Source organism: Agrilus planipennis, unplaced genomic scaffold, assembly GCF_000699045.2.
Source record: "Agrilus planipennis isolate EAB-ADULT unplaced genomic scaffold, Apla_2.0 scaffold31, whole genome shotgun sequence".
Classification (NCBI taxonomy): domain Eukaryota; kingdom Metazoa; phylum Arthropoda; class Insecta; order Coleoptera; family Buprestidae; genus Agrilus; species Agrilus planipennis.
The window spans coordinates 306,030-329,933 of NW_020439053.1; the positions used below are offsets into that span (position 1 = coordinate 306,030).

Genomic DNA, 23,904 nt, shown 5'->3' on the forward strand with positions numbered 1-23,904 from the left:
GCTATGTAACGAAATCGTGCAACGCATTTCCCCCGCTGTCTGTCACTATGTATGCTTAGATCTTTAAAACTACTCAATGGATTTTAATGCGTTTTTTTTTAGTAGATAGAGTAATTCAAGAGGAAGGTTTATATGTATAATACATACATAATATAGTGGAGAAACACTGATTTTAGAGGTTTATAATGTGATGTAAATAAACACATTTTTTTGCGCTTACATTGCAAACGCCGAAAGAGCAGTGCGAGTCGAAAACATGCTTTAAAACCTTTAATATGTCTTCAAATATAAAGAAACATCTCGTTGATTTTTCCACTAATAATTGGTACCAATAACAGCACATTCGAGCACTGCAATTTTAGTGGATAAAAATGGTCAATTTTTCCGTGCAGTACGGATTATACGCTCCTCGCCGGTTGAGAGTTTGACCGAGAGTTGTCTCCTTCCTTTCCTGGCCTAATGTTGTTGTTCTCTACTTTGCGCCAGTCAAGCTAAAGGTCATGTCGCTAAAGAAACTAAACGAAGTATAGTAAGAAAATTGTACTTACTGTGACATTAATAAAAGACTACGTTTACCTGGGCCTATATGAACCAATACAGAAAGTAACAACAAAAGCACACTGAATGCTCCCTAAAATTGTAAACGTTTTTAGTGCACGTAAGTCATAATTAATGTTGTAGCTAAGTTCTTTGTATATTTGGTTTTTATGAAACTACGAGTAGAAGATTGTATAAAATGCAAGGTATTTCTTTAACAGTTTTAATTGCATCATTTATCTTATCGCGAAACAGTCAAAAGAGGTGATATTCTCGCAGAGTCGTAACTCAAAGCTTTTTTACAAAGACATTTTCTGACCTAGATGTTTTTCATGGGTAGCTATCTTCTAGCAGAGTACGAAATGTAACACAATAAGTAGGTTAGTACTTCTGCACATCCATACGTAATGTCGTTACATCTTCCTAAATTATCACTTTATTTTACCTTTCAACATTCGTCATTCTTTAGTTCAGATGTAAAATAGTTTACCGTATGCAGCGAAGATAGGTGAAATACATATCTGCATATATGTATAAATAACTTGACGTGTTAAATATTCTTTGCACACTTTGCCCAGGTTCATATTTCACATCTGCCGCAGCCAGCGTCTGTTCAGTCATTGGAGCACGTATCGTCCCCTAAGCTGCCTCCTATTTTCATATTCATACGAGTCATGCACCAAATGTTAATGGCAGACTGAGGTTCATTATTCAAAGAACTGAAATGTCTCAGAGAATGTTTGCCCTCTTTTCTGTACACTCTAGAATAAACAGCTAACTTGATACGAAACAACTTTGCGCCAACTATGACCCGATATTCCACCCCGTCCTAGGTGGTGTAATATGCATTATAATGGAGGTTGTCCGTTCAAAATCTCAGCGACAAGATCACAAATAAATAACAGTTAGCAAAACGAATACCACCCGAAGGATTTCGTACCTCCAAATGATAAAATGGAACCCGCATACAACAGTGGTTTTCAACGTATGGGGGCGGGACCCTAAGAAGGCTAAGAGACTATTGTAGGAATAGTATTCGAGGAAATAAAGCACAAAAATAGGTCAAACCTTCCAATTTTTGTGCAGTTCTAGTTTTAAGGAAATGCGAAGTTTAGTCCAGGATAGGAAAGAGTGGAGGTACGTGTCCAACCAGTTTTAGGACTGACGACCTTATGATGATGATGATGATCAAGGTGCGATTTACTGCATTCTATTCGTTAGACCGTCTACAAACTTTGGGAACATAATAAGAGACAAATTTATCTTCAAAAATGCATCAGTGTATAAGAAAAATGCAATGTTATAGGTGTATTACAAAGTTGTTATAAAAAAAAATTGCAATCCGTTCAATAATGATAAAAATAGGTCCAATTTTGTTACTCGGGGTTTTGGGGATCGCTGTATACGAATATGCAATCGGCGACGGTCTTCGAGGTTCCTGGAGCCCAAACCGACCGTCATACACATCGCCTCCATGAGTTACGTTTTAAATTCATTAAAAATCAATTGAAATTATTTAGTCGGGGCTTTTGCAATGCACTTATAAGACTGCATTTTCTTGTGCGTCGATGCTTTTTGAAGATGAATTGATCTCTTATGTTCACAAAGATTGCAGACGGTCTCACAAATCGAATGCAGAAAACCTCATCTCAAAACTCCCCAGCACAAAATTCGAAGATTCAATACTTTATTTTTCCTAGACTACAGGGGAGCTTGGCTCGCTTGACGAAAAGTTTTTGTTGTTTCCGTCGGTGTACTGCTGTACCACATAGATCAATAATTAATCACACAAAATATAAACCTCCAAAGACCAGTGTATGTCGATTAAAAAGATTCAAACTGTATATAACGTTTAATAACCCTATATACACGCTAATGAACTAAAACTAATACTAATTGCTACTTAAAAAGATACTTGCTCCTTGTCTGATGTCTGAATTGATCATCTGTTATTATTATTATCTAAAAGTGTTTTTATATCTTAAAACTAAACACACCTCGGCCACTACCCCCAAATTTCCCCCGGTCAACACCTACCCGAACAATCCGTATGCAGGTATAGGTATGGACTACCGATAATTTAGGGAAAAACCTAATTGTTTGAGGTCATTATTGTGTCGCTACGAAGGTATTTACGATGGTACTCTTTTTGTCAAGGGGTTAGTACCACAGGTAAGAACGATAAAGTCTGAACATGAACTATAAATTCAAGAGAGACTGATAATACAAAAATCAAAACCTGGAACATTCACAAATTAATCTTGAAATAACTTATAAAAAAACAGGATGAATGAAAAAAACCCTTAAAAATTTGTTTCCAAGTTTGAAAAACATAAATTTTTTGCAGTACTGGCGTTATAGACATTCATTTCAATCCGATATCTCTAGCAATTCCTGAAAAAAATATGATCTTATAATAAAGGTTCTGCTTTTCCATTCTAATGTAAAGAACTCCATAAAAATGTTAATTTATTTTTTGAATGAAGTTATTTATTTGACGATCATATTAATAGAAATAGAATGCGCTCCGGTAGATGGAATTACGCCATCAATAGAAAAACTTTTTGAATTCATCAAGCGCCAACACGCCAAAATTCACGACCGCTTCAGTACTAATTACATGGAGCTTAATTGTTATGCAAACCGAGATGTCCTATTTAAAGGCGGAAAACAATTAATTCGAAAATTTCCTCTTACTTATTTTAAACCACGTTTAGGCAATGCAATTTTCCGCATTGGCAGAAAATAATGATGAAGGGAAGAGAAGACCTGTGGACTACTTTCGAACGGTTAATTGTAGGGAACAATATAGTTTTTAAGAAGTTTCTTGAGTCGTAAATTGCTTTAAGTAGATTTAAATTATCATTCTGAATGGGGAAGGTCTCTAAGTTTGCAAACAAAATCCTGCTTTACTCTAATTAAAAATAATTAGTAATTAATCTACAGAAAGACATCTTACAGCAACGAGCCAAAGAAATTTTAATTTCAAAGTGTCATAAATTCTTAAGGCACCATGATGTAGGTATTTCTTTTATTTTAGATAAAGTGCATTGAATATCTATTTATTAAAGGAATTCTACTAAATGAACGGTTAATTTAGAAATTCGAAAAAGATTGTTAAAGGTGTAGGTACTTCAGGAACTCGGAGCTGTACGGGTGCGAAACACGGATGATGGGTATGGCGGAAAAAAGTTAGAAGCGTTTGAAATGTGGTGTTATGGGTGAATAATGATGATATGAGTCGAGTCAATAAAAAATTGCTAAAACCCTTCTTAGGCAATAAAAGAAGACATATTAGAAGCACAAATAGGAATTAAGAGGAGTAGAGGTAGATCTAGATTAGATTACTGTTCACAAATAGTTAAGGATGGGGGATGTTTTAGTTTTAAGCAAATGCGAAGATTGGCTCAGGATAGGAAAGGATAGAAATGTGTGACCAACCAGTATTAGGACTGATAACCTTACGATAATGATGATGAAGATGAAAGGAATTCATTTGTTACCACACATAAATAAAAGTACATTTCTTTTTCATTTAAATGAAATTGTGAGGAAACGTGTTATGTTAATTAGCTTATTTTAATACCCCACACAGGTCTTTAAGTGTAATTTAAGAGCATATTATATATGTACACCCAAAGGACTCTATATTCGACTTATTTGTGGATTCGTAAAAGTTTGAAAATACGAGGTTATAAAACATATCGTTACCATTTTACAAGTCATTTGAAATGTGTATTATAGCCGTTGGCATCTCTTCCTACCACTCATTTTATGGGAGTTATAACGCTTTAACAAGATGAAATAACACCATAATTCGGAGGCCACCTTCGGAAGTGGAATTCCGAGTGGATGATTACGGAACACGACCGACGTTCTAGTTATAATGTTGTCAGTTTGAATGTAGTGGACAGCTAGGTAGCTTAAACATATACGGATGCATTATGTAGATTATGCGATACCGTTAATTTACCATCTCAGGCAAAAGTTATTGGTGTGAAGTTTATTGGAAGTTAACGTGACGTTATTGCATTAAGAACAAATTCTTGACTTTCATTAGCAAAACCAAAATGCAAAAACGTTGCTGAAAATTGAATTTTAAGAAAATCAGAATTGTTACTCATTTAATTTTACCCAATTTCACGAAGGATGAAGGAGTTTGAGCTACTCAGAAACTTAAATTTTTGTACAGACATTCTTGGTAAATGTCCACAGGCAGATATTCTACAACTTATATTGCAAGAGGTATATCTACACGTATCTCCAAACGAATGATTAAGAATACCTGTACAAGTGCTTTTATGGAAGTCCCCTGGTCACTTCTTATATCTAAAGCTTAAAACTAGGAAGAAATGAAACAAACAAAACCGTGAAGCGCATCTTGTGAAATTGAAACAATCAAGCACTTACACCGAATATCTGTCAACTTTTTTTATGTACAAGCCACTTCAATTAAGATGAAAAGAACACATAAGCGACAACTCATTCGTTATAGAAAACGAAACAACAGAAAATGCTTGTAATGCACCTATTATAAACATCATAGCTTAAAACTTATCCCCTTCTATCCCTCTTCAGTTAACAGCGGAAAAAATCAACTGCAAATTACATGGATTATACTAAATAAATTATATAATGAAATGTATATTAAAGTATCAACAGTTTAGGTGAAAATTTATCCGGAAATTGTGATTACACATTGGTTCGCTGTTTTTCACTTTATAACTACCTTAAAATCGCATATTCAATAGCATCTCAGTCAAGGTCGTAGCTGGTGGGGTATACTGGGTCTCAAACCCCTCGAAATTCTTGTCACGCCCGCATTTTTCATTTCTGTTATCGAAAAGGAAGGGTTAATGATTAAATTGTGAACTGATATCCCCCCCAAGGAAAACTCCTTCTTACGATTCTGATATCATTTCCCGTATCTAATATCTGCTTCTAAGTTATATATTTAACTTAAAACTAAATTTAACATAAAATTGATAAATACAACAGAACTGCGAAAAGCAATTAACTTAATAAAGTTTGTCAATTATAACGAAGATTATTAAAATCGTTTTAATCAACTTTAATATTCACAATTTGGAGTATTTACTCAGTAAATTCTAACAAAAATTAAATTTTAAGGAATAATCTTGTCGCTGGACTGTTTTCACCAAATCCTACCAAAAAAAGGTTCAGTCAAGAAAAGAAAGGACGCGTTTCCATATCGTACATTGTAGATTATCTACTTATATGTATGAGAGACACGTTTCAAAAAATAATCAATTTCATGACAGTCTTTTATCGGAAAAAAACTTGCAAATTTCTGGAAGATCTGGAAACAAATATTAGAGTTCCACGTAAGCAAAACAAAGGACACAACAAAGATTAAATATGTTGAAGCTTTTTCAATTTCTGTAAAAAATACTGACCTAAACTCGGACTATTCTCCAACCCAAGACCGATTACTAAATCGTTTCTTAGCAAAGGCCTTCTGTACAAAACATCTTTCAAGAGATTTAAAACGTTTATTAGATATTAATAGATGGATTAGTGTGCCAACTGGATGCGTTTGCCTTTTATTCAGTGCCAAATGAGCTATGAAGAAGATTTTTACTATTTTCTCCCGCTGCGTGTCCCTATTACTATGATCCTAAGATTTATCTAACTAAATTTCCGAGTTTTATAAAATTTAACAAAAATGACAAAGTGTACAGTGTCGGAATGTAAAGCAAAAGGATACCATTTCTTCCAAATAATAAAAAATACAAGAAATTGTGGGCTGAAGCAATAAGAAATAAAAATTAAAATTAGTCAAATCGCAACCATATTTAAGGTTATGTGGGGACCATTTTACAGAAAATAAATGTTTTTTTTTTTAAGTTTATATCAAATTAAGTTTATGGAATACTATTGTTTAAGTCTTTATAAAACTTGTCATGTGGTATATTCATAACATCATCTTGTTCTTATTCTGGAGAATGCAATTTACCAAAATAGTTAAAATTTCTATCACATGCGTCTAACCTACAAAAAAATATTTGTAAAAGTATGAGTTTTCTGAGAAAACAACAGAAGAAGTAGATAAACATTTACAGTATTATTAATGTGACATTAACAGAAAAACCATTCAAAATTTGCACATATTGTGGTGGTTTTACTAACCTTTTTACAAGGTCTACTTTTCTATCACTATATGACGTATATCTTCTTTTCGATTCTGATATAAGCTAGTCTTATTTCCAGGTGCAATGCATTGCACAGGAAGAAAAGTACTAATTTAGGATTTAAGACGCAAGACGAAGACCAAGACTACATCAGAAGTACCAAGAACAAAACCGAAAAAATGAGTGGGATTAGTCTTCGTCTTGCTTTGCGTATCACTAATCTTAAGCAGCCGATGAATAAACAATTATAGGTACTAACTTTGAAATTGTGCACCCCCTAAGTAAACCAACCCGTACCGCCACTGTTTTTGTTTCGTATACATTAAATGATCAAGTCTTTGAAATTTTCATTGTTGTACACAAATAATCTCTAGTAAGGTGGTATTAATCAACATATCTCAACAAATGAGAAAAACGTCGAAGGCTTACCCTGGAGTCAGTTTGAACTAAAGTGCCGCTGTTTAAGGAAGTGACCGATATTAACTTTTTTTTAATGTCCTGATTGGAAATGGACTAAGTACGCTGCTTAGACGAGGACGGCGCATTCCTAATAACAGTATCGGCACCAATCGCAGTGTCAGTGCACGATTCCGAAGACGCCGCGGCGAGATAGCGTGAAAATTGATAGGACAAATTAAACGTGCGTATTAGTGAGCCGTGGATATAACGACGGTCCATCAATTATTCACTCGGCAGGTAGATATTTTCGGACTTTTTGTCCGCATTGTAGGAAACGGAATTTATGTTCGAGTACGGACGGAGCAATAAATGAAGCGAGACAGTTTAATAAAATGGACAGTTTTTTAAAAAGAAAAATTCTTTTTTTAATAGCATTAGAGCCGGAATCCTAATAAATCCAATTTATAACAAGTTAATACCGATAAGTAGGGAACAAAGCGACGATGATACGTCAAACTTTTAAGCCCGTTATCTAAGAAAATAATGAACGCAATACATGAAAAATCACCGCTCACAATTAATTACAAACTTAAGTAACGAACTAATTAAAAAGAAATATAAAATTAATACCCATTTGCATTAAACAAATTACGTTTTGATTCAAATAAATTGGTAATACATATTTTATTGGGAATAGATTAGAAAGTATCGATTGCATACATTTTGTGATGTGAATAATAATACAAAATAATGAAATAAACAATAAAATTGTTCGTATGCATTTGTGTAAATGTATTTTTTAAATAATATTTTTAAAATTATTAATAATAGGGAATGAATAACAATCATGCCCCATTTCGTTCAGTTTATAGAAGCAACTCGTAATCCTTACGCTTACTACTCTGATATTGTCCCAGCGCATGCTCACAACTGTCTAGGCGGCTTAATTTTTCAAAAATAAAATGATCTGACCAATTATTAGGATAATGCCTAGTCCCCCCCCATATACCTGTTTTTAATTAGGGTTAAAATTTTCGGTATGTCGAATTCCCTCCTAATTATACATCAATTGCCTCCCAACGGCGGCGAATGACCTTGAGTGCTAATTGCCACTATAAAGTCAAAGAGTTGTTTAAATAATACAGCCTCACATCACATATTAATCTTAATATTATTCATATATTATAGACACCATAATAACAATAATAATTTTATCGGACTACCCTTCTATTGGTCAAATACAAGACAAACTAGAACTAATAAAGTTTTTCTGGATGATTGCATTAAAAAGCTAGACGCACACGAATTTCCAAACATTGAATTTGTTAAGGTAGTGGGAAACCATTTTAAAATTAAATAAATAAACATTTCATAACTAATTTGTGTTGTTTTTTTCTGAAATTATTTGATCTTTAATTTACTGAAGTACGATAAATAAAATCTGTAAGTAGTCATTATCTTAATTATTGGAGTTGATATGAACGGGAGGGAACTCGGAGGGAATTCGACATCTATATTTTAACCAAAACTACTTGCGGGAGGGAATTCGGCATCACCGAATTATTAAGTAGATCATTATCAATCGAAAGCTATTATGTTTTTAATTTTTTTTTTTAGGAAATGGGGTGCTAAAATTCTCAATTGACCTTGAAAAAGCTTAGTGCTTAATAAAAATTTTTCTATCCCTGATCAATTAGTCAAAGTAATTAAACTTTTATGACCATTTTCTAGTCTTCCGAAAGGTATAATTGGTCAATAGAAATTACACTTTAGGGGGGCTAAGATCGCGAAACCTAACTTCATACTAACAAATCAATCAAAACACGGTCTTCTGACAGGTACCCGTTTTAACTACACATGGTTCTGTAATTAAAACAGATGTATGGTAAAAAGGACGATATTTTACTGTCGTAACAACTACATAGTCATAAACAGTTGCATCTACTAAGAAACCTTTTAATTCATAATTCATTTGCTTGTTTAAATTTATCTTCGCAATTAAACCTTTTCAATTTCCAAGAAATAAACTATATAAGCAGAATTTAGAAAAACAAGGTACGATATTGCCCGTATCTCTGTATTAATTAAGTACGTAATATTAGCAGCTATTTAAACAAAAATGAACAGGTAATTAATTCAATAAAATTTATTAAATAGGTGCATGATAATTTACAACTCAATTAAAACCAAATAACAACGTTAACTTAATAATAATGCCAACTTTAAAACCATCATAAATCTCTGATGGGCAATAAAATGGTAGCCCAAATTTATTACACGTAAACGAGTTTATTGAAAATTGCACAATAAAATCACATTTTCATTGGGTACTCAAGCGCGATGAAGATTATCGGACTTAATAGCTGACCTAATTTTGTTTAAAAAAAGAAATTTCATAACTCTACCAACTAACAGGTGAAACACCTTTACGCAGTGTGCCAATGATTTACCACAAAATATATGCACCCCGTATAACCCCAATATTCCAGTATAATCCAAACAAACAACCCATTTATGCAAAAAATATAAATATATGTTCTTATAATCCGAACTTTGAGTAATCCAAATTATCAACGAGACTTACGGTTATTGGATACCTTTTTTAATCTAGTTAATAGGGTTGAAGGTGTATGTATAATCCGCCAGTGTTTTGGATTATAAATGTGATAATTATTATGAATTGTTTAGGTGAACAGGATCTAACAACCTTAAATTCATCCTTTTAAGTAATGTTTGATCGGTAATACTACCAAAACTTTTGACGGCAAAAATGTATATTGCGTTTTACAAACAGAAAATACGATTGGAAAAATATTTTAAATAAAATACAAAATGGTTTCCTCAAAAAAGTATTTAAATGCAACATAAAAATATTTTGTATTTGCATTTTAAATGCAAGCATTTCAAATAAATCACATCTCTGATGTCTAAGAACTGCCAGAATTATCTGACATACCAATTTTATTTCAAAGGCTTCTTTTACATCAATTATAAAAATCACCAAGTTCGATAATTTTATTATTATTTATTCCGCGATGACAGTACTTTCAATGTCACCGGTTCCTCGCCTATGATTCTGTTCTGATTCGGGTCTGAAGGCCGTCGTATGTTAGAGTTCCTGCGCAACGTTTCGCTAGCACGAGTGGCGAGCTTCTTCAGAGATGCACATGCAGCATCAAAGATGGAAGGACCTCTGAAGAAGCTCGCCATACGTGCTAGCAAAACGTTAGACAGCAAATCAAACACACCACGGTCTTTAGACTCGAGTCAGAACAGCAACAGTTAACCTAATAAATTTTCCTTTTTAAGTTTGCTGCCTAAATTGGCTAGGGACATAATTGTAATTTGCTAATTAACACCACGTTAACAGTAAAGCAAACCACTTGAAAAAATCGGCATACGAAACGTATGTTGTTTCGCAATAAATATTAATAGCGGTCAAAAGCTCTTCCGTTTTTTTTTTTTCGAATCGAAAGTTCAAAATTCTTGATGTAAATTGTATTAGAGTGTTAGAAAGTCGATTATATTGCGGCGATCTCATCACAAGGCATCAAATTAGTCACAAGTTAGTGTAATACGTAATAATGACAACAGTAGAGCATATCGTACAAATATACTTACAGCATTTTAGTATCAATCGATCTGGAACTGAAATTAAATTCAATTAATTCTTAATCTTGATCAATTTATTTATCTACAATATTCCTTATTCTGTACCTGTACCTACGCTTATAGGACATCTTTAGAAGATTTTCATTTTTTTTTTGTTTTGCTTAAATTAGCACTTTGGGGAATATTACAATTAGGGGCTTTAAGCCTTTTGACAACTAGATCTATCACAAAAACAAATAAATTAATTAAAAACTTCTACGTAGAATACACAATTGAAATAATTGGGTAAGTTGAATCGAAGTTATTTCTCAATATCTACTTTTTAGGGGTTTCCACAGTACATTACATACACTACGCGAGTCCGACTAGCATATTGGTCAGTTTGTTGTCATTTGATTATGCAACCCCAAAAGAAAAAGCTGGTTAATTATTGGGACACAGTAATTATTGGTTCTCAAAATTCAATTTTCGTAAGGGCGTGGAAATTATACGGTCTTTGTCTGATTTCATTATTTTTGTAATGATTTTATACAATATACCTCTGCACTATATTGATTTTCGCCACGCCCGCGCTCGCTCGCTTGCCTGACCGCATGCTTAAGATGGCAAGGAACGTGTCAGTCAGTTTCCGCTCTCAGGCGACCAATTTTTCTGGATGCAGTCGCCACAGGCGTTTAAAAGTCGTTATCCTGCGGCTTCAAGGTACACGCTGCCAGCGGACTTCGCGATAATACGTAACACAACTGTAGAAGTGTAAAAACTATGCAAACCAGCGAATGGTTCCTAACCAATAATACAATTTTCCTTGTACCTCATTTCTACATTTTCAGTGTATTTAACATCTTTTCCAATTTAAGAAGAACATGCTCCTAATTACGCAAATATGTATTAAAAAGATGATAAACTTTAATTTCAGTTCAATTTAATGACTTGCACCTTTAAAATAACCTTCTCAATATTTAGTAATATTAAAAAAATGTGGAAAACCGAATTACTTTCAATTGTATTTTAAAAACACTTTTCTTCCTTCTTCAAATAGCAATGACAATAATGTTTGATTTATTGTCTATTTAAAATATTGATTGTTCAATAACACAAATTGAACCAAAAAATTAAAACATAAAATTAGTAAATACCACAAATGGCGCGGTAAACGCCATCTGCAGTACGATGCTACATTTTAGGATTACGTATGTTCCAACAAGGTCCACTTAAATATATGGATATCTACTTGCTGAAACGAATCCCGGCGTAGCTAACCACTACGTGATACGCACGTTACCATAATCGAATAAAATAATTCGAAGTGGTCTGTATTGTGTCGAATCTGCCAGACGCGGATCGCGATTTCGATCTTTTTGGATCTCATCAGCGCGGCGCAGACAGCTCCGACAGAACACAGACCAACTTTTACCAGCTGTATTAACAGCGCGTTTTAGAAAATAACTATGCTGATGAGATCCAAAAAATCGAAATCGCGGCAGTTTCGCCAGAATACAGACCACTTCGAATTATTTTATAAAATTAGTCTTCGGGAATATGGTGAAATTTTAAGAACATGCGAGCTAGCTATTTGGATCTTAATGAAATCAAAATCAAAGAAATTAGAAGGTATCACTGTATTTTTTTTGTTTGCAATTACGTAAACATTTTCGTGTTGGTGTTGTTATATTTTGTTATTTTTTACGATTATAGCGAAGAATTTCTCAAACAGAAAATACTGAAGAAAAATACTTTCAGAGTACAAATGACTCAGAGTAGTGTCATCAAGAAACACGACTGATTTAATAGCCCATTGTTGTATCACAGCCACTATTCCTCCTTTTTATAAATGAAGAACAAAAGCAGTTTTAATTAAGACCCGCCTATGAATAAAACTAAAGTCGTCTATTCCGACAGTCTCGAAACTGATTCTTATGAAGTAGTTCTCTGGAATTTTAACGTAAACAATGAATGAAAGCGATAAAAAGACCGTTAAAAATAAAAAGTTATACGATTCTGTCTAATTTGCATAGCAGTTTGCATTTATATTCGCTTTAATTTCTACTGTCTTGATTGATGAAAGCTGATATATCTCGGCATTTATTCGCGCACATGGCAGAGCAAGCATTCACAATAAAAAAGTAAGAATAAGTTTAGACGATGTGTAGCGGCTCCTTGAAAGACTTGATTATATATTCGCATTTTTCTGACCAGTGTTTTTATTTTTACATTCTTTATTTATTTTTAGCATTTAGGTGAATGGCTTTGATAAAAATTTTATATTTACCTTCGCGTAAATCGTATAGGAATTGTTAAAAAATTAACACAATTAATTAAGGACTTAAAATAGCCAATGTCAGTGAATTTTTAAGTATAACTTTATTGATTATTCCTGTAATTAATTCAGAAGACATAAAATAATTCATTAGTTTAACGGTAAAAGACCTTGGGTAAATTCTCGTTTAGTTATTTACTTAAAAATCTAAAACCCAAACCTGCAACGTTATTGTCACAAAACATTTCTCTATGCTCTAAAAATTTTGAGACAGTTTATCTAATTTTGAGGGTGCGCGACATTGGAATCCTAAAGAACCTATAGCGTATATGTAGAACATCCACATCAGCTAAATACTTAAAAATATTCAATTTAGAAGACGTTCGTTCCATTAACTACCACACCAAATGGTTAAGTGCTAAGGCGTTAAAATTATTTTTACTAAAATCACATTCTATACCAATAAATAAGCAGAATACAAGAGAACAACTTAAATAAGCTAATATTAAACTGAAAATTCACTGTAGCAAAATTTTGGTTATGGAAACTTTACATGACTTCTAACGAACGCGTAAAAAATATTTTTACAAATTCCTTTTAGTAATTACAATTCTTGCTATTGATTCGGCAATTCTCCGAAGTACATTATTATGTAGTTAAATAAGTTAAAAAAAAAAAGAACTACCAACTAGGAATAATAGTGAATCACTAATTTTCCAAAGTATACAGTCCATTTTGCTGTTTTGAATAAATTACTGCGTGGGCTTGAGAGAAAACCAATTAAAATGATTCATGTTTGTGTAATAAAGAGCTTGCACTGTATTTACGCTTACAATGATGCAATGTATATGAAGCTGCTACATTGGTAAAAATACTGTCTTGATATAACAATTGCATAATTCCAAAAAAGCATACCATAAAATGTTAAATTTAAGTGGTCGAAATTCACTTTTGTGAACAAAATTCTGACGTAGTGTCGGCCATCATTCTTTTCTAATTGTTGCTGTTGTCGGCCATCATTCTTTTTCAATTGTTGTCGCATTGTCACTGATGCCGGCCATTATGGTTTTTTAATAGATGTATAGTAATCAATGATTAAAATTTTAAGGAATTGTTTGTATATAGGTATGCAACACATCGTACACTTCGGCATAATAAATTACTGATACTAACTTTCATTTACATAATACTACTTTGCCGTGTGCTGAAAGCACTCATATTTTTTTTTATATATAATATTACAATAAAGAATATCTTCCAATTGAACGGTAGTTTATATTATAAATAAATTCATTTCTTACGAAAATTTCAGACTAAGAGGAAGGAGGGATAATTGTATCTTATGATATCTTACAATACAAGGGGGGATTAGCCTTAAAAATACCTTACGTAATTTGTAAACGACCCCTTGGACATATATTTGACAATGCTGAATTGTAGAGTTTGGCTGCGAATGATGGTGTCATTTTTATTACCCGATTACAAGCAACATCATTTTTAATTTCATGATCCCACGTGAAAGCTGCTTGCCGTTTTGTTTCACTGTATATGTATGTATCGCGTTGCTTTGTCATAGAGTCCATGCTTGGGCAGTTTAGTGCAGTTAGGCAAGTCCGAGACGTCCCATCATATCCTCATCAAGACCGCAACCGCTAATTGACGACAGTCACTACCCTAATTAAACTTGATGTCACTACGCGCTTTCCCGCCAAATTAAATCTAATCATCTTTACTAGAATAAACGCAATTTATGTAGACAAATAGATCCAGTGGCGTTATTACAACAATCCTTACATCTAACTACTGCGTATCGTGTGTTTGTTGTTATTTTATAATTTATTATCATGTACATGCTTGTACGTATGTAACACTGTTTTTGGTGGAAAAATTACAAGTAGGTTTTTAAGTAACTATTGCTTTCAATATAAAAAAAGAATCACCCATGTTTAAAGTAAAAACACCCTATAAGAACAAATGCTTTCACGGCCGGAATCCATAGTAGAATGAATATTCGGGCTATAGGGCCGTGGTCTAAGTGAAGTATTGTGTCCAGACGTTTCGTCAGCTACTGCGGCTGTCATCCTCACTACCACCCTATTTTCTCATAATTATTTAGCGAAAAACAATTTTTCACCATTACTACATATCTATATCTAGTGATTATAGTTTCTTATTTATTCTGATAAAAGCAGAACGACTGTAATGTTAAATATTTACTTTTTTATCATAACTTTGATACACTTTTTACTACTTTGGAAACTGAAATCAGTGGAAAACTCCTTGATGTTCAATTTTGAATATTATTAAAATACGTATGCTGACCTATGGATGAATATTTGTACAGTCGATTTACATATTAAAATCTTTTAAACCAATTGATAGACGCGTTAATATTTTCAGTGAATTGTTTTTTGTTTCAAGCCCTTTTAGGAATTTAATTTCGAAAAACCCTTTCATCAGTCACATTTAATGAATCTCCGTCTCACATAACGAAGCCACTGTCCAAATTTCGTGTTCTACATTCAGTGTGCTATAAATTTTTACTGTAAAGTATTCAAGCTAAATCTCGGTTCCATGAATTTCTAAATTATTATTATTTCAGTGACGATAGCATACTCAATTTTTTAAAAACAGTATTTCTGGACATTTTGTCCACGTAATGTTACCTAGTAGAAATTTAATATAGGTTTTGAAAAAGATCAATAAGGTTTTACCCATTTTGATCAATAATAAAATTTAAATCCAATAATAAAATTTAAATCCAATAATAAAATTTAAATCCAATAATAAAATTTAAATCAAGAATTTTTCCAAAACGTCTAATACATCAAATATGAATATTTTAAATAAAATATATTACCGTCTACTGTGAAAATATTTGTTGGTGTGTTTAGATAAACAAGTTAAATTGGTTCGCAATTCCTTTATTTAGTAACCTTGAATTCTTTTTTTGAACATCCTGTTGATTATGACGAATAACCCAGTAGTCGATCTAATGATGATTTTATTATTATCTACTTGATTTAACAATGCGGAAAATCATTCAAGAACCGTCAGACAAATTACAGAATTTAGTTATTAAATTGTATTAATTATATAGGTGATGAAGCAAAACATTAACCACAAGAAAAAGCTCATTCTAAGTACAGAACAAAATGTCTGACATATACACTTTTGCAAATGTCGAACTTCTATAACTATATATCTTTTCTAACTGGAAAATTTTTGTGTTCCCTTAACATCATATTGTTTATCCTTAATCCAAACCCTTTAATTAGAATTTTTCCATTTCTTTAACTTAGGATTCGAATACAGGTTTTAAATCATAAATCGTCCTTTAATTCGAAGTTCTATCAGCTGCTGCAATAATAAATGGGTCGAGTTTTTGAGTTTTTAAGGAGAACTATTACCACCATAAATTTTCACCGCGGCACTCAATATTATATTATGAAAAAATAGAAAAAAAAGCAATTAAGGTGGAGTCATACAGTTAGTTTGGTATTTAAGCATCAATTGTGGTCGACGAATTTAGTATTAACTTGTACAACTCGTTTCAATCGGTTAGAGATGTGACCTTGAGTAAAGCTGCGCGAATAGAAAGAATGCATACTTACATATCTCTAACCGTTTGAAATGAGTTGTACTCCTTTGATAATGAACAGATGACAATTTTGTGAAACCTACCAGGCGTTTTATTTTCCGCATTTTGAGTAATATTTGAAATATGTTTTACCAAATAATAAATAGCCGCATTATTCCCAATACAAAAAAAAATAAAGTTTGACGGTAAAGAAGAAGTTTTCCCTAACTCGAAATTTCTCTAACTCGAACATATTTAGGAGATTTGACAATGAGTTAGGAAAGTTTAACTTTAATTACTGTTCTGCGAGCAAAAGAGAAATTGAGGAAGAAACTGCACGAGCTACTTCTTTTAAAATTTTAATTAATGTAATCATTAATTAGAAAATTGCTTGAGGAAACCTTTACTTGTTATAAGATGTACGTAATTAAAAAGCAATTCTTCTGCATATATACCTATTGTACAATGCCGTTAAAAGATGGCGTTTTCATAATAATAAAAGTGATACAAGGCGCCCTTAATAAAGATAAAGTACACAAGAAAATTCACCAAATAAACTTTGTTTGCTTGTTTTTAATAGATTTCTAGAAAATTCGTTTCATTAAACAACATCCAACACAAAAGAATACCAATTAATACTATAAATGCTAATGTGAGTTTGTTTGTTTGTTTGCTACTAAAACTCCTGAACACATCACCTTGAAATTTTGTACATCCATTGTTAGAAGTACAGATAAGGACATAAGGTGCCTTTTATCCAGAAAAAAGTGCTGTTCCTGAGGGACAGAAATAATTAGTTGTATATGGTCGTCGATGATCATTGACACTTATTTAGAACAACAACGCGAAGGAAGCAGCGGGTAAAACCTAATAAGAACATAAGCCTCAAGCTTCTGAACTTTATATTTAAAACAACTTCAATAATTATATAATTAGGTACTATACAAGAAACCAAAATAAAAGATATTAGATACCATTGCATGTAGCAAGGAAGAGTTAGAGATGGCTTTAAATAAAATGAATGCGGTATTAACAAAACACTATTGTATGAATATAAAAAAAGTAAAAAAAAAATTGGAGCTATGCAAGGGAAGAAAGAGTAGGGAAAGAGCGAATATAAAGATAGGAGACGAAAAATTAGAAGTGACCGATTTTAAGTATCTAGGAAGTCAGATAAGTCAGGCCTGAAGGAGTAGTAGGGATATAAAGCAGAGGATAGCGCAGGGTCGAATCGCCTTCAATAAAAAGAAATCACTTCTGTGCTCGCGAACAGTTAATTTAGAAATTCGAAAAAGGTTGTTAAGGGTGTATGTTTGCAGAGTGGCGCTGCATGGGTGCGAAACATAGACAATGGGCACGGCGGAAAAGAAAAGATTTTAGAAGCGTTTCGAAATGTGGTGTACAGGGAAATGATGAGGATACCGAGATACAGAGAAGGTTAGAAATGAAGAGGTATTAGAAAGATTAGGAGAACAGAGGACTCTACGGAAGTCAATAAGAAATAAGCGAGATAGGGTGGTAGAACATCTTCTCAGACGTGAAGGATTAGTCAGAGACATATTACAAGCAAAAACAAGAGTTACGAAGGGTAGAGGTAAACCTGGATTAGATTACTATTCGCATATAGTTAAGGATGTAGGATATTCTAGTTTCAGAGAAATGTGCAGATTAGCTCAGGATAGGAAAGAGTGGAGGTACGTGTCCAACCAGTCTTATGACTGACGACCTTATGATGATGATGACGAGATACTATTGCCTTCAGAATTACTCTAATAACTGTTAAAATAGGAAGAAAATCCGATTTCATATACTAAGAAAATGCAAATATATTTCACGAAAGTTCCCAATATATTACACAACATTTGAATCTAAATACTTCTGGACAAAAGGGGTAATTCCCTATATTTTGTCTTTAATTGACAACACGTCGATTGTATCAAATACATTAACGTTTGATGGGCAAATGAACAGATCCTGAAGTCGATACCTTCTTAGAAGCAATTATTATTATCTTAATAACGGAATTGTAATAGTGTCCGTCTGTTCTATCGACGTACATTATTGCGATTCATAATTAAGCCATTTCAATTCACGTAAGCGAGGGCACATTACCCAAATATAGCTATGCGAATGCTCTACGGGACGAATAGCCTCTCACTCTTGTCCATAAAACATTATCTTTTGTAGTCGCAAGAGCCCGTAGGCGCACGACTTCACGATTCTCAGCCTGGATCATTAAATATTCACGTTTTAATCTCGGCTCCGGTGGCTCCGGTTACCGATTCTAATCTGCTACGTATGTATGTGTGTGAGCTATAGGGATAAAGACAAAGAGAGGAAAACTGAGAAACGAAAAGAGACGAGAATTATGGCGCATTACCAAATAGCTTCTGACTTTTGAGAGAGAAAGATACGCACACGCACGCGTTTAGTGAGATCGCCTGAGATGATGAGAAGCAACTAACGATTATCTCACAAACATTGAAGAAAAAACAACGTTCAAGAATACGTTATGAACATGTCGACAATGTGTGGTCTCTGCATACTCCTTTGACTTTTATTTGAACGATTAAGCCGTAAATAGGCTGAAAGACTCGCATCGAAGTATAAAAAATGAGTGGATACAGAACTGTAGCATTCCATATAGAATACAAAAACCAAACAAGTTAAACAACGGATTCGAGTCATAATTTTTTATTAATACATGCCTACTGCTAAAATTTTATTGCTATAATCCTTAAACAATAAGGTTCCTAAATCCTGTAAAATTTCAGGAATGCTAGAATACTCTCCGGTAAGGACTGAGCTTTTCTGTATTCCAAATAACATACTGTGTATAAACTTTAGCCACTTTTTTACCCCCACTGTCATCCAAATGCTATACCAAGGATTTTCCCAGAACAAGGTGTTATTTTCAACATTTTTAAAATGAAATTTTATCATTTAATTCAAAACCATCTGAAACACTAAACAGCAAATGTCAAGACAAACCACACTTGTAAATGGACTATCACAGGAAATACGTCAACTTCAGTTTGACTATTAGGTAGGTAAATACGTGCAGATAGCAGACGTTAATCCACTTCTACATCCTCTTTTCAATTAACTAAACGTCTAATTTTGTTTTAATAATAAGAAAACCACGTTGCTCAGATATCAACTCTCTCCAGATATGATGCTTCAAAGTGGACTCTTACCACATCCCTCTATCCCTTACAGAGTCGTCTAGGTTATAGCTATTATATAATACAGGTACTATCCTTCTGCGTGCTAGGGGACAAATGGTATAAAAGAAATATCCTTCTGTGTCAAAAAGTTTGGATAAATGTCAACACGTGTTTCGCAGTGGTTTTAAGAACATTTTTGCTAAACAGAAAACCACATTTTAACGTAAATCAAGCTAAAACGACAAAGGATTTCATTTCTAAAATGTACCAGGTATAGTTTCTCTTAATTTGTTTCCAACTCCAAGAATTTATTGTCCCTCCAATCGGTAACTGGAAAATCGAAGAAATGCTAATCTGATATCAAACTGGCACTACACATATCAGCGTACCTAAAAAAAAAAATTGTTTTATAATGAGTAATTTGTCGTCAATTTGTGACTGAAAAATGGTACTTTTACCCATTTTCCACGACTTCAACCTGGACCTGATCAGTGAAAAACAACCGGAGAGCCATGAAGCTGACACTACGCATAGCGTATTCCAAAACAGTAATTAAAACTTAGGAAATAAGACAAGAAACACAAAATGGAAGCGGTACAAGATGATACGAAAATAAGACAAGAGAAATTAAAAGCAGTTCAAGAAGTAATGAAACAATAAATGAAAGCAGTACAAGATAATACTAAAATAGAACAAGAGAGATTAAAATCAACTCAAGAAGTGAAAGAAGAATTAAAAGTAACTTAAGAAGATATGAAACAGAGAGTACTAGGAAGTGAATAGGCATCCACAAGATAAAGAGAAGACTAAAAAATGGATTGAGTTTTTGAGTTTTTAAGCAGAACTATTACCACTATAAATTTTCACTGCAACACTCAATATTATATTCCGAAAAATAGTAAAACAGCGGTTAAAGTAGGGTCATACGGTTAGTATATAAAAAGACAACACGGACGACATATTCTTTGATATATTATCCGATATTGTGATCTGAATTTGTAAGGGTTGTTAGAAATGAAACAGAAAATAAAAACAGTACAAGGTGATATTAAAATAAGACAAGAGGGGTTAAAAGCAACTCAAGAAAAAGTGAAAGAAGAATTGAAAGAAACTGAAGAAGAAATAAAGAAGAAGAAATGAAATAGAAAATACTAACAAGTTAATGTGCATCCGCAGGAGAAAAAGACTACCACTTTTACAACTGGGAATAGTCTATGACATTTCAATGTAATACCTTTTTACTGTGTTTTCTCCTACTACAGAAGATTAATTACACAGACTTAGAGAAGAAAATCTGAAAATTACACTCTGGACCCCCAATCTTGATGTACCCACAGTTCAGCGAGCCCTTAAATATGGAATTAATCGAAGACCAGAGGAAAGACTAAGATGCTGGCCTAATAATGAGATGGAAAGAAGTCCTAATTCCATGTGGGTCATCTTTCTATACGTCATACTTCTATTTGGAGATACGATATGCATGATGCTAACTTAGCGACTCTCCAAAGGGGGGGGGGGGAATTAGTGACAAAATGGGTAAGTGTACCATCTTTCAGCGACAAATTATAGCCCTCACAGTATTTCTTTACGCCATTTCTAGTAGATAGTATATTCCTACTATCAGCTTGATATCAGGCTAACAATTCGTCTATTTTCCAGTAACCGACTGGAGCAACAAATTTTTTGATTAGTAAGAAATTAATCACAAATTGTAGTACACTTTAGAAATAAGAAATATCACTTTATCGTGTTAGCTTCATATATATACCTAATTACATTATGATTACAACGTAATTATTTGTCACTGAAAACCTCCACACTGGTGTTTTAGACATTATTATACCATTTTTTGTTTAATGGGAACGTTGACTGTTTTAAAAACTGTTACCAGCTTTTTATCTTTAATAAATAATTTACCGAGATAGCTACATTTTTAGATATTAGTCTATTATTAATTGAGTATGACTACAATGAGGTGTTTGAGTAGTTAACGAGATTGTAAAGTCTATCTACATATTTATATCTGTCTGTATAAGTAATAGTGTTGAAAATTTCAGTTAGTCAAAATCAATACCATGAAAGCATTTGTGCCTAGTCATCTTGAAGAGCTGAAGTAATTTCATTAGATTGACAAAACTTTATAACAAACTTATGTCGACTCTGATTGTTCTGAAGAGTGAAACTAACTACTCGACTGTTTCAATATACTTAGGTAGATGCATTAAGTATTCGAGCATTTGAAAGTAGTCATAAATTAATATGACATACGTAGGTACCTATATTCCCACAAATTAATAAAGAATTTAATTTTTTAATGCAATTTTCAAAAAATATATTATTCAGTATTGATCTTCATCTCTGCCTTAATTTCAGATTAGATTAATTTCTGATGGTCAGTATTGGTAAATAATACAATTACATTTTTTTTATCTGATGTACCCTCTGACGACATTAATTTTTTAAAGTACTTGAAAATTTCTTAAATACTTCTTAAAAAAAACACCAATTTGTGTTATTGCTGCTGCATGACTGATCTATTAACAGTTCTTCTTATATAAACGTTTTATCCATCGCAGATTTTAATATAACTTCGATGTTTGTTCTTTAGAGAACGTTGACTTTTTTGTATCTAGCAGTAGCCATATCACATTTGGATTTAAACGAAAACCGTATTATGTGTTCTTACATCGAAGTGAATACAAACAGTAACAGATGTTTCACATATGGGCCCGGATTTTTTGGAAACTTTTCAAATAAACACCTGTAATAAAATTCATTCGGAAGTGAATTTGTAATAGAAATATTTAGCTTCAAGACAGTCGGTAAAAACAGCGCATTACAGCAACAATTTTAATTGTAACATTTCTTCATTGTGCGAATAAATGAACCATTTCGTTAACTTTTGAGACATCAAATGTTAAGTTTCAATAAAATAGTTTGTACAGTAAAGAAACACGAAATCTGCAACATTTAGATGTGTAACTCTCATAACTATCACTTTTACAATTACTTTAAAAAAGCAAGCATCATAATTCCCCAAACATCGGATGGTTAGATTAAATAATCAACAGCTGCATGCAGCCCTTTCTGGGACTGCCAGGAGCATAGGGGATGTCAACAGTCAATAATTTAAAGCACACACCCTTAACCACAGGGGTGCAATGACATTGAATTAGTGCAATTTCGTTTCGGAGAAGTTATTAAATTAATGAAGTCACAATGGAAAACTGAACAAAAATTAGTTCATTAGTCGTTTATTCGTAATTGTTAGCAATTCATTTTAAACTAGTAGAGTCCGATTTCAATTGTTAATATCAAATTCCATACTCTACATATTAGGGTTTTTCAAAGATAAACAATTGAAAAATACCAAATGTGTTTGACTTTTTATTAATTATCTTTTTATTGATTATCGACCACCACATAAAACTAACTTTTTTATCCCTCTAGAACAGTATTTTCTCTGGATTAAAGGTATCCTACATCCTTTTCTGTACCCTCGACAATGTGCACAAAATCTCATATGTTTTACCCTCCGCTTAATTTGCATTGATGTCCTAAAGAGGTGTCAAAGATTATCGACGACCACACAAAACTAGTTTCTCTATCTGTTGCGTGATGTGACTACAATCGTCGGTGTACTGCTGTACCACATAGAAGAAACTTCTCGAAGGACCAGTGCACTCGATGGTAAAAAAACACACACAAAAAATAAAAATAACTATATTAAAAATGCTTAAAGTGCACACTAAATTGAATGTTTATGAAGAACTCGCCTAAATATATGTTATGTTATGATGGTAAAATATGTTAAATGTATCTAAATGTTGGCGACGATCGCTATTGATTTGTCGATGAAATGATTGATTATGTTGATTAATGATATATGTTCTGTGTGTCGATTAATAATAATCTTCTATGTCGATTGATTATAATGTTCTGTATGATTATATTGATTATGTTCTGTTTCGCATAATTATAATGTTCTATAAATGATTGTCTGGCTTGATTTACTAAAAAAAAAACTTTTGGGTGTTTCATTCCCACCAGCCAGTAATGCTGGTGGGCGGGCAGTCCCTCCGTACTACGCCGGAAGGTAGGGCGGAAGGCCCTCTTCAGCCTGCTTTCAGGAATCGTGGGAATGGGTGGGTGGTGGTTCGGGTGAGAAAGATGAGACGGACGAAATGAAGACAGAAGAGA

At 33.0% G+C, this 23,904-nt stretch overlaps 1 protein-coding gene across 1 annotated transcript in view; it reads right to left on the reverse strand.

Annotated features, from left to right (window-relative positions):
- Nucleotides 1-23,904, reverse strand: part of LOC108732855 (neural-cadherin) — a 144,646-nt gene that overhangs the window by 94,782 nt on the left and 25,960 nt on the right. The window contains 1 exon segment of the mRNA XM_025977022.1: nucleotides 10,710-10,736. Coding sequence (XP_025832807.1) covers nucleotides 10,710-10,736 — 27 coding nt within the window.